The sequence below is a fragment of the Vigna umbellata genome, chromosome 9 (assembly GCF_029865625.1).
Source record: "Vigna umbellata cultivar VRB3 chromosome 9, Vumbellata_1.0, whole genome shotgun sequence".
NCBI lineage: Eukaryota > Viridiplantae > Streptophyta > Magnoliopsida > Fabales > Fabaceae > Vigna > Vigna umbellata.
The window spans coordinates 50,255,081-50,266,369 of record NC_142173.1 but is presented as its reverse complement, the minus strand read 5'-3'; the positions used below and the strand labels follow the sequence as shown (position 1 = coordinate 50,266,369).

At 28.5% G+C, this 11,289-nt stretch overlaps 1 protein-coding gene across 1 annotated transcript; it reads left to right on the top strand.

Annotated features, from left to right (window-relative positions):
• The first annotated feature begins 6,767 nt into the window (after window positions 1–6,767).
• On the top strand, window positions 6,768–8,685 carry LOC148193791 (glucan endo-1,3-beta-glucosidase 13-like). Its single transcript, XM_088098345.1, has 3 exons — window positions 6,768–7,029; window positions 7,138–8,250; window positions 8,366–8,685. The coding sequence occupies exons 1-3, from the start codon at window positions 6,909–6,911 to the stop codon at window positions 8,395–8,397; spliced, it is 1,266 nt and encodes a 421-aa protein (XP_087954471.1). The 5' UTR covers window positions 6,768–6,908; the 3' UTR covers window positions 8,398–8,685.
• The last annotated feature ends 2,604 nt before the right edge of the window (window positions 8,686–11,289 follow it).

Genomic DNA, 11,289 nt, shown 5'->3' with positions numbered 1-11,289 from the left:
TCCTAAAAAAAAAACATACCAGTCACAAATGAAAATACATATTTTAACAAACAAACCTCATCTAAAGATGAATACTTAATCATAAATAAATCCCAAACCCACAACATTTTGACATAAAAAATAAATATTAACTCAAATTAATGTTTTCCTCGTGTTTTCACACAAAACAAACTTTAAGTTTGTTCTTTTAATATTTGACATAAATTATATATTTTATATTAGTCAATAAAAAAATTGATGTTAATATCTTCGCTCATTTAATAAGTGTCATTTTTATTAATTTTAAAATTTTAAATTTTATTTATATATTTATAGTAACTATCCTCTTATGTATTGACATATATTAATTTAATACATATAATAAAAGAAATTAGAGAATACCATAATTATTTTATTTTTAATTAGAACCTTTACAATCATAAAATGAAAAGATAAAATGTATTTAAAAAAAATTGCATCAAATTTATATATCTGCTCATAAATAAAGAAGAGGGACATCCCCTTAATATTTTTTTAAAGTAAAAACATGATTATTTTTTTAAATAAAATACAGAATAAACTGTTATTATCTTAATTAATTTTTTCAAATAATTACTTATTTAATAGTGATACATACCCAGTGTTTTAAGATGAAGATGTAGTGCACGCATATTTGTTCCCTAAAGAACAAACCATTCACGCCACTCTTTCTACATGTTTCTTCAGTAGCAAGTGAAATTATTAAGCCCATCAAGGACCTCCATGAAAATTAAAGGTAAGAATCTATTATTAATAACATTTCCTTTTGCTTCTCTTACTCTCCATTCAATTCATCAACAAAACCATTATAAGTTTACAAATGAATGATATTGTTCATATTAATACCATTTATCATATAACTTCAATATTAATTGAATATTTATACTCACTATATATATATATATATTATGATTTAGTTATATTGTATGAGATTTTTAATATTTTATATTTTTACTTAAAAAAAACAACTTGTATAAAATTTTAGTTTCGGACATTAAACTATGTACTCTTCTATCTAACATTAAACACTTTTTTATTATTTTTCTTCTTATCGTATTATATATTTTACAAATCTATTATTTAATTTTTTTAAAGAAGTATCTACTATGAATATGAATATTTTGGATATGTATGAATATTTTTTTCTTTATTTTAATTAGCTTACAATTGACACAACATGTAAACAGGGAGAGTAGTCAATTTATATTTGGAAGTATATCACCCTGTTTTATAAAGAAGCACATAAGCTTAAGATTCCAAAGGTGGAAAAAGAAATTCTAAAAAAAGTCAGAGATATGGTTTGTGTGGACCAACCATCATGGATTCAAGCTAGGGTTCCAGCTGGAATATGGTGTTCTGAACTCACACCGAACAATCTTTTTTCACACTGAAATAGTGAGTAACGTCTTTCTTAGCTTATAACATAGAAAAAAAAGAACACTAACATCTCAAAGTTTACATGGATGTTGATTAACATGATTCAAGTGTTTCAGATCATATGGTGAAACAAGAGTTTTTTTTTTTTCCTTTTTGTTTAATATTTCAGTTAATTTAAATATTATATATGTTCCTGGATAAAAAGCATTTTTAGTTATTATCAAGATATTTAAATTCGATTTTAATCTTCTAAAAACTAACCCATTTTCTACTGGCCTAATTTTGAAGTATTTTACTTTTATAGTTCTTAAAATAATCATAATTTATATTTAATAACGAGAATAGACCACCACAAAATAAGTATTGACATATAAGGGAAATACTTTTAGATTAGAAGGAAAAAATCTATTGAGAAAACTAAAATCGAATTTGATAAGTTTTAAAATGAAAACATATTTTATATTTTTAATCAACTAAAACATGTCGGTAGATATTTTAAAACACTTTTCATTATTGGTTGTAATTTATAAACAAAAAATTTACAAAAAAAATAAAAATTAAACAAAATTCATGAAATGTCAAGTTTTCTTACAATTTTTAATTAATCAAGTGTGTGTTTTCAGTGTATTTTATCTAATATTAAACTAATAATCACTTTGATGATTTTTCTCTTCTTTTTTTCTCTCTATGTAAATATATTTTTTTCCTCAATCATATAATAAAAAAAATATAGTTTTTTTTCTTTATATTTTTCTTTTCCATTTAATTTTCTTTCACACGAATACCTAAGAATGTATTTTAGGCAAATAATGATACCCAAATGATTTATTTTACATACTCATTTAACACTTATTATTACTCTTATATAAATTGAATATTCGGGTTGAGTAGTTGGAAGCAAATATAAATGGACCAACATCTTTTTTCCATAGAGTTGAAAAACAAACAAATAGAAGAGTTCAATACATAGAAATATGATTGATGGGAAATTCTCATTCCTATTTTCTAATCAAATGTGACATATTAACTACTAATTAACAATTTATTTATAATAATCATTATACAAACAAGACGTATTTTTCAACATTAACTAGAAATAACTTTTATAAAAAAAAATAGTTAATCATTTAAAGAACAGGTATTCTAGAACCTATTATTTTTGTTTAAGAAAAACATATTTAACACAAGTGATATCAACTACTTAAAATACAAGTAGCCACTGGCTATTTATGTCAAGTGACTCATTTTAATTGATGTCTCTTGGGCCTAGTTCTGTCCAATGCTGCTATTTTTTTTAATTGGTCCAGTTGCTCCCTTTCAATATATTTGTTTAGTAGCACCTTTCAAACGTGAAAAAAAAATTACAGAGTGTAAACAAGCTTATGAACTCGATTTATGGAATAATTAATTAAACTGTTTTCTTCAGGTAAATAATAAATAATTTTAAACCTAGTTGTAAGTTTATTATATAAATAATTAATCTGAAAATTTACTGTCATAGACATGATAAAACATAATGTTTTACTATGACAGCCATGAACGGAAAACAATATTGTTTAAGTTGTTTGGTGGAATTTTGATTCAGTAGTTGTACGTTAGGGGTAGGAACCGTCAATGAGGCTATTGTCCTTGACAGTCTCTTCCAGCAAGGTACTGAGAATTGGGCCATTGGGTCTGTGGTGGGCTCATTGTAACGTCTTGATTCCTTTTCTGTGCTCGTTCAGTGTGGGTCTTTTTCTTCAATTCACGAGTTTCACGTCTTTTTTGTTTCACGTGTTACGTTCCTTTCGACAAATTGACATTGAAAATGATTGATTTAGGTTATTTTAAAAAATAATTATAAATAAAATCAAATTGGGTTAAGTAGATATGACTTTATTATAAATAAGTTGTCATTAAATTATAAAATTTTAAAATTTTGAAATTAAAATCATGTTTACAAAACATCATTTTTGTGTTAGTGATGAAGATTAAATATAACTTTATTTAAAATTAATCCCGTTTAAATAAAGTTGTGTAATATATACCACTGCAAAATAAAGCTTCAAAGTCTCACGTTCAACTTCATAAAACAAAAAAATTAACGCTAAAAAAATTATTGTTGATATTTTTGTAAATAGAAGTTCAATTAAGACGTCAGAATTTGGACTTTTTTTTACGCAAATTGGTTATAAGATGTCAGAAATTTAGAATTCTGGCATCATATTAGATAAATTTTTAGCGCAAAAGTGAAAATGTATTTACATATGACCTCAAAGGCCCTAGTTTTTATAAGACATCAAAATATCACTTTTCAAATGTTATATGTTAGTGAATTCAATAAAAATTTGGGCGAAAGATTTTTATTTTTGCACGAGACTTTCTTTTCTGCTTAAACTTTTAACCCACAAAGTTTGTCGACCAACACATGTAATCTCTCTTTCATTTTATACAAATGTATGTTGATTAACTACTTTAGGTATGATTTTTGTTCGTTTTGACTTATTGGTTTCATGTTCTCTATCATTAGCGTGTTCTCCTTTCTCTTTCACTGGTGACAACACTTTATTTCGACTAATCTTTCTTCAAAAATGTTAGTTTTTGTTTTCGTTTTGAAGAAGGTTGAACCTATTGGTATTAATATTGATATTGATATTGATATTGTTGAACTTGTTTGCTGTATTGTTGAATTTGTTTGTTGTATTGTTAAACTTGTTTGTTGTTCATACTAAATGTTGTACATCACAACTTGGGGTAAAACTGAAAGTATATTCAAAACAACTCCAAATGACTTGAAAATTTGTTCAAGCACCAAAATATCATGAGAAGCTCTCACAAAGAAAAAATTAGATCAAGATTCAAAGTTTAAGTATGTGAAATATTTTTGCAAAGTTTGTAAAAAAATTAACAAAAAATAGAAAACAACCTTTTTTTAAACCTAGAAGGAACAACCGTCTACATGAGCTATCACGTGATTGAAAATTTTGTTCTACCCTAAATCAACATATAATAACGACAAATCGGTCAATCGAAACTAATGATATGGTTGTTTAAAGATATATTACAATTGACTTTCTAAATAATTTTTATATTTCATGTAGACTCAAAGTAAAGACTTTTGGTGTTTTTTTTATTCTGAAACACGAGTTCTAAAGAGTGGTAAAAAAAATCTAACAGAAAACAATAACCATAACTATCAAAACAATTTCAAGTTCATACTACTATTCACCATAACACTATTTACTTGTGACAATTTTTTTTTATAGTTCATAGCTTATAATCAGTGCTTTATAAAATGCCAAAAATTAGACTACATCTTTTTAATTTTCTTCTTTTCATATCTTGTAGAATTGTAAAAATAAATCACTTTTAGTTAAAAAAATAAAAAAAATTGACAATGACAAAAAAATAAACATAAAAAATTTTCATTTTTTAACATTAATTAACACATTATCTTATTTTCAATGTCAATTAACGTCCTAATTTTTTTATCTCTGACATCTGATAACCGTCTTCTTATACAGCGTTAATTTTTTTTTTTTACTTTAAAAACTAAAGAAAACACATGTCAGTACATTTTTTTGCATTAGTTATTCTCTGCTATACTTTTTTTAAATACGATTAATTTTAAGTGAGTTTTTTCACAACATCACCGCTATGAAAGTATGTTTTATAAACATAATTTCAATTTAAAAAATAAAAAATTATTTGATTTAATAATGATTATTTTTGTAGTATTTATTTAGGACGCATCTATAATTTTTATAAAAAGTAACTTAAATATGTAACTTTCCCATCAACTAACCTAAATTAGTCAATTTGGCGCACTTTTTCCTAGGTCTATTTTCTAGTACGAGTTGACACAAATTTTAGAATGATTTATTGTTTTTGTCTTTTAAAATTTCATCACAATCATTCAAGTTGCAATGAACACATTTCAATTTAAAAATCACCATTGTATTGATAACACCATGCTTAAGGCAGTTGTTCTTTTTGAATGAATTTGAGGGAGTGAATTGGAGGGGATTTGAAGATAAATTTTTTTATCATTTATTTGAGTGAATTTAAAGGTAAATAAGAGTGAATTTGGAAATAAAATTTGTGAGAATTAATATAGAATTGTATTGACGTGACAAATTAAAAAAATTTATTTTCAAATTCACTCTTATTTACCTTCAAATTCACTCAAATAAACGACAAAAAAATTTATCTTCAAATCCTCTCAAATCTACTCAAAAGAATAAGGTCTAAATGAATTAAATAAGTTGGATACAACGCAAATATTAATATTTTGAGTGTTCAATAAATTTTAAATTTACAAAATATTCCTATTTATAAGTGGTTGGATTGTATACTTGGAGTTGCATCTACTATTTATGGGTGTATATAGGTTCGATTTAAGTGAATTAATTACTGAACTTGGAAAGTAGAGATTAATATTTACATTTTTATTAAATTTAATCTAACTTAATTAATCTTTAATAGTACTAGTTTGAATCACAAATTAATTTTTTTTTTCGTAAAATTTGTAGTTTTAAAATGTTAATTTTCAAACTGTTTAAGTTTTTTTTTTTTAAAAAAGGATATATTGTCCAACATGTAAGGAATGGAATTATTTAATATTAAAAATACACGTTTAGTTCATAAAGTACATTAAATAACTTATATTATTATTTAATAATTTTAATCAAATAAAATTTTATACTTAAATATTAAATAGGATTGGATTTAATCAAATAAAATTTTATACAAAAATATTAATTTTTATACAATAAATATTAAATTTTATACTAAAATTTTAATCAAACAAAATATAAAATAGATTGTGATTTAATTTTGGTAAAGCATTACAAAATATAGAATGTTTAATTATATGGTAATTTTAATGGTGTGATTTTGTTGACATTGTTAACATATAACAATTAATTTCTTTAACTTTACATTTTAAAATTTTATTTTATTTTACTTATTTAAATTTTAGGAAAAATGTTAGTTAATAAAAAAAATAAAAATATTAATATTGTTTCGTTAAAAATATAAAAAGGTGAGTATTTATTTATTTACTTTTAAAATAGTATGATTATTATTTAAAATACTAGGAAAAAGTATATAGTGTAACAATTTACCTGAAACAATGTAAATACTAGCTTTAATATTATATTGTAAGTGAAGTCTTTCACTGTATTATTATTACCTTTGGGTATTTATCATTATAAATATATATTCAGTTGGTCACTTTTTCTTTAATTCTCAATATTGCATGACCATTAATTATGTGTACTGATGTTATTTCTCCATTTCTCTTTGTAAGAATTTGTTAGCATGTTTGTCCTTTTTGTGTATTTATTTATTTTCTCGTACTGTTATTACACGACGAGTCTTATTTTCTATTTTTCCCCCAAATGGTTCAAACTTTGGATGTGGAACTGCAGATGTAGGCATTGTGGAGAAAGAGAAACTCATAAACATCGCAACACGAGTTAAGTGTTCTTCTGCGCTATTAAAAAAGGTCACATTTCCAATATAAGAAGTGCATGAGCCCGAGAACTTCCCAGCAAGTTCGAGTTTGTTTAAAAAGTGTGCTTCATACAAAAGCTCTGAAGAAAATGGGGTGGCTATGTCCTATTTTCTTTCTTTGTTTTCTGGGTCTTACTGGTAATGTGTTTTGTTTTCATAAAGTTCTCAACTTTGAATGTTGTGCAGTGTGTTTTTTTTTACTTCTTCTGAATCTAATATTTGTTTTTTGTTGGTTTAAATTTGCAGTAACTGGTCAAGAATCCATTGAGTTCCTAAACCTATGTGAGACGAGTGATGACATTTTACAAGCCTCATCACAAGCTGATGAGCTTCCCTTGGCTGTTTCAGTGAGCGCTGAAGACCTCAATGAGGTCTCTTTCAGTATTCTATTGGCTGAAAGATGGCTCAGACACAACGTTCTTGCACACTACCCTGCCTCCAATATCACCACCATAGTTGTGGGAACCACTGCTTTCTGCCAACAGCACCAACACAACCACCTCTCTGAGGTTCTGTCTTCCCTGAAAAATGTCTACCACTCACTCAAGAGGTGGGGTTTGGAGAAAGACATAAAAGTTTCTGTTGCTTTTACTCTGGAGTGTTTGTCTCTAAACAGAGTTTATTCTAACAATGATTTGAAAATGGTCAAACCCCTATTAGAGTTTCTCCAAGAGGTAAACTCCACATACTCTGTGATCCCACATAATGGCTTCTCCCATTTCTCTGATAAAAGTTTGAGCTTGGTGTCTTCCCACTTTGAGTCCTTGAAAAAGCTTGGATTTTTCTGTCTCGGCAACATAAATGTCATCGCCATTGTTACAAAAGGGAGAAAAAGCACGGCAAGAAAGCTTTCAGTTGTTGATTTTAGCCCAATAGGTTCTTTACCAGTAAGGCCAGCTCCAACACCAGAAATAGCCAAGGCACCAATGACCCCTTCCAATGTACCTTTGCCTCCTTTAGCACAAGTAGTTTCTTCACCCCCACCAATTCTTTCTCCCGCTTTTGCCCCTGAAGAGCCACCATTTGGTGTTCCAGCTAGTTCACCTCATGGTTTCACACTCCCTCCTTGTGATCCACTACACAATGGCTCACCTTACCCCCAGATATTCCCTGTCCAGAAGGTGTGGTGTGTGGCTAAGCCCAGTGTTCCTGAAGAAACCCTGCAACAGGCTATGGATTATGCTTGTGGAGAGGGTGGTGCTGATTGCATGGAGATTACGCCACAGGGAAACTGCTATTATCCTGATACTGTGGTTGCTCACGCTTCCTATGCTTTCAACAGTTACTGGCAGAAGCACAAGAGAAATGGCGGAACATGCAACTTTGGAGGCACTGCCATGTTGATCAATGCTGACCCAAGTAAGCATGCATTGTCCATATTGTCTTTGTTTTCTCAAATCTGTTTTAGCTTGGTTGGTGCTATTGTTTTCTTCTCTTGTTCCCTTCATTATGAAAGAGTGGTATTGATTTGCAGGTTTTCTTCACTGTCGGTTTATTCTTAGCTAAGCGAAATCAAAGTGGTGCTGGCGACCTTCTTTTTCTTGCAGTTAGTGTTGAGGATTTTATGTTAAGGTGACATTGCTTTTGATTTCCTTGCAATCTGTTTATTTATAATGTATGGACCTAGGCAGCTTCTATATTGGGAATAGAACAAGGACTAACTTAGATACGTTCCAGCATAATCGTCATGTTGTTTGTTTTCCCATGGTTTATGGATATATGTAGTAACTAAGTTGTAGTTCTGTTCTGAATTACTTTTCCGATCTATATGTCTATTTTTCCTTCAATTTTCTACTAGAATTGTCTTTTGTTGTTTTAGCTGTAAGAATACAAATTTTATCAGATGTACCAACACATTTTTGTTTCTTGCATACCATTTAAATCAGTTAGAAATTTGCGTATGGAAATAGAACATCTTGAATGGTTAGTTTTCAAAACAGGATTACAATTTGTCGTTTTGAATCCAGTCATTGTTGATTATCTTCCCCAATTCAAACATCCTTGCTCTGTTTGTCCGAAGGGTCTTTTCTTTTTTGATCTACAATGTTTTTTTCTTGCTCTGTATGACAGAAATGTCTTTCCTTTTGTCATCTAAAATGTTTTTTTCCTCAAAAATCTAAGCCGGAACTACGCTAATCATCTAGCACATAAACAAAATCGAGGTATGTCAGCATTATAGTTTTATTAGAATTCATGTAAGAGTAATTTGGATTGAATATTGGGCAGTGCTGTACTCAGATGTCCATTTTTCCTTATAAACTGATAATAAAGTGTAAAATATTCTATTGGAGTCAGGTTAGAATGATTTGAGTTTTATACAATGATGTTTGATTTGGGTTATACAATCGAAAATTTTGTGCAAGGTAGTTTGATATTTGTGGAACGTTTTAGTCCTTAATTTGAATTTTTCTTCTGTAGCATTTGATTTTACTTTTTCTGTAAAAGGTTAAGCATTATAACGCATTTATGAATTTTGTGTAGCTATCATTTAAGAAGGGTTTTTAAATTTTACTGAAAGGATAAAATGTTTGATTATACAGTTCTGATGAGTGATTTAAAAGATGTGGGGGGCAGTGTTAAGTGTTGTCCTCTCAACTTTTTGGGTTTCATGGCCCACCTGCTGCAGCTTTTTACAGTTTGTTTTATATTTTGGTGTTTCCGAAAGAAGGTGAAACAAAATTCAAGAAAATGCTTCTGCCTAAAAAGCATTATTGGATGGGTTACAGTAGGATGAAAAAGGAGCAACGGTCAGCCACAGTGTGTATTCAACGCACTTGTTTGTATTTGAAGAGATCTAAAAGGTTTTGAAGAGGATATAGGTGAAAAAAAGGGTAATTTTGGGTAAAACCTAAGCACCTCAAGCTGCACCTTTTATTCTCTTTCTTAATCATAAGATCAAGACTAATTTAGACAAAAAAAAATTTATGTACACCTCTCAATTTTTATACCTCTTTCCAACACTCAATAAAACAATATTTTTACTTTCCTAGACTATTCATTCTAAATGATTTTATTTTGTATTTTAAAGTACAAATATTATTTTATTGGTGTTGGATAGGTGTTGAATGAAAAATGAAATATCAGTCTTACTATGCTTAATTTTTTTTTCTTAAATAAATTTAGTGTTTCGGAGTAATTGAGATGCATAACTACATTCCTAAAAAGCTTTCACTGAATTGATTGCTCTGGTTCATATCACATCTCTCGAATTTGATGACCTTGTTTGTTGTCCCTGATTAGGTAATCTGGTTTGTTATCTTAGATATGATAAGTTAAACTGGAATGGGGATTTCGGTGCACTGAATGTTGCCCGAATTTCGTAATCTGCTTCGTTATGGACGGATTGGTTATTATAGAAATGATTTTTGCATGCAATCCCGTGGATGTGCAATTATGTAGAGAATTTTGTAGTCGTATTAGTTTATGTTGTTTGTAGGTGGCTATAATTTTAATATTGGAGACGGAAGCTTATTCTTTAGACTTGAGAGACTTCATGAAAGATGAAGATTATACTAGGCCTTTTACAACTTATTAGGTATTTTCTATACATGATGGTTTACTTAAGTGAGTGAAAGGTATCGCTTTTCAGCTTGGGTTTGTTTATGTTATTATGAGATTTGATAGAGCTAATAAGCAACCTGCAAGGAAAACATGTGTTGTTAGTATAGGAAATATAAATATGACCTTCAACCTAGTATAATAGCACAAGAAAAATGTCATTATCCCTTTTAATTGAGACATAAACCAATTGATAATAGATAAATACTCAAGAAATAAGAGTACAGTGAATTAAAATTGATTACATCTAACTTCAACGTGAGAAAGTTCAACTATCCATAGAATATTGTTATACAATTTCAACATCATCTACATATAAGATTTACAATAAGAACATTTCTCTAGCTTTACATACCTATTTCTACTCCACCATTACTTATTTAATCCTCTACTCAATGTCTAAAATGAGAACATGAGGTCTTTATTCATAAAATTTTTTGGACTGTGCTAAGCCCAACTTTTAAACTCAGTCACAAAGGTTTCCTTCCATGGAGGGATTTTTTTTTTCTGTCTCTACAACCTATGTGGATGAGCACCACTTTCTTGTGCTTCAGTCATGCATCACCTTAAGTGTTCAACATCATTTTCTTGTGGCTTACCTGCAAAAGTAACGTTCCAAATTTTTGCTTGGCCACCTTATTTGATGTTCAATTGCGAATTTTTGGGCTCAATTACATCATTTTTGAATTCTTCAAAAAATTGTTGCAAATCATAAATATTCATCCAATTCCTATTTTTCTTCTTCTTAGTACCTTATGTGGTAATTATAAAGTAAAAGGGATTATTTTATACATAAATAGAACCATTTGATACATGATAAGTGTCAATTTCATATGAAAA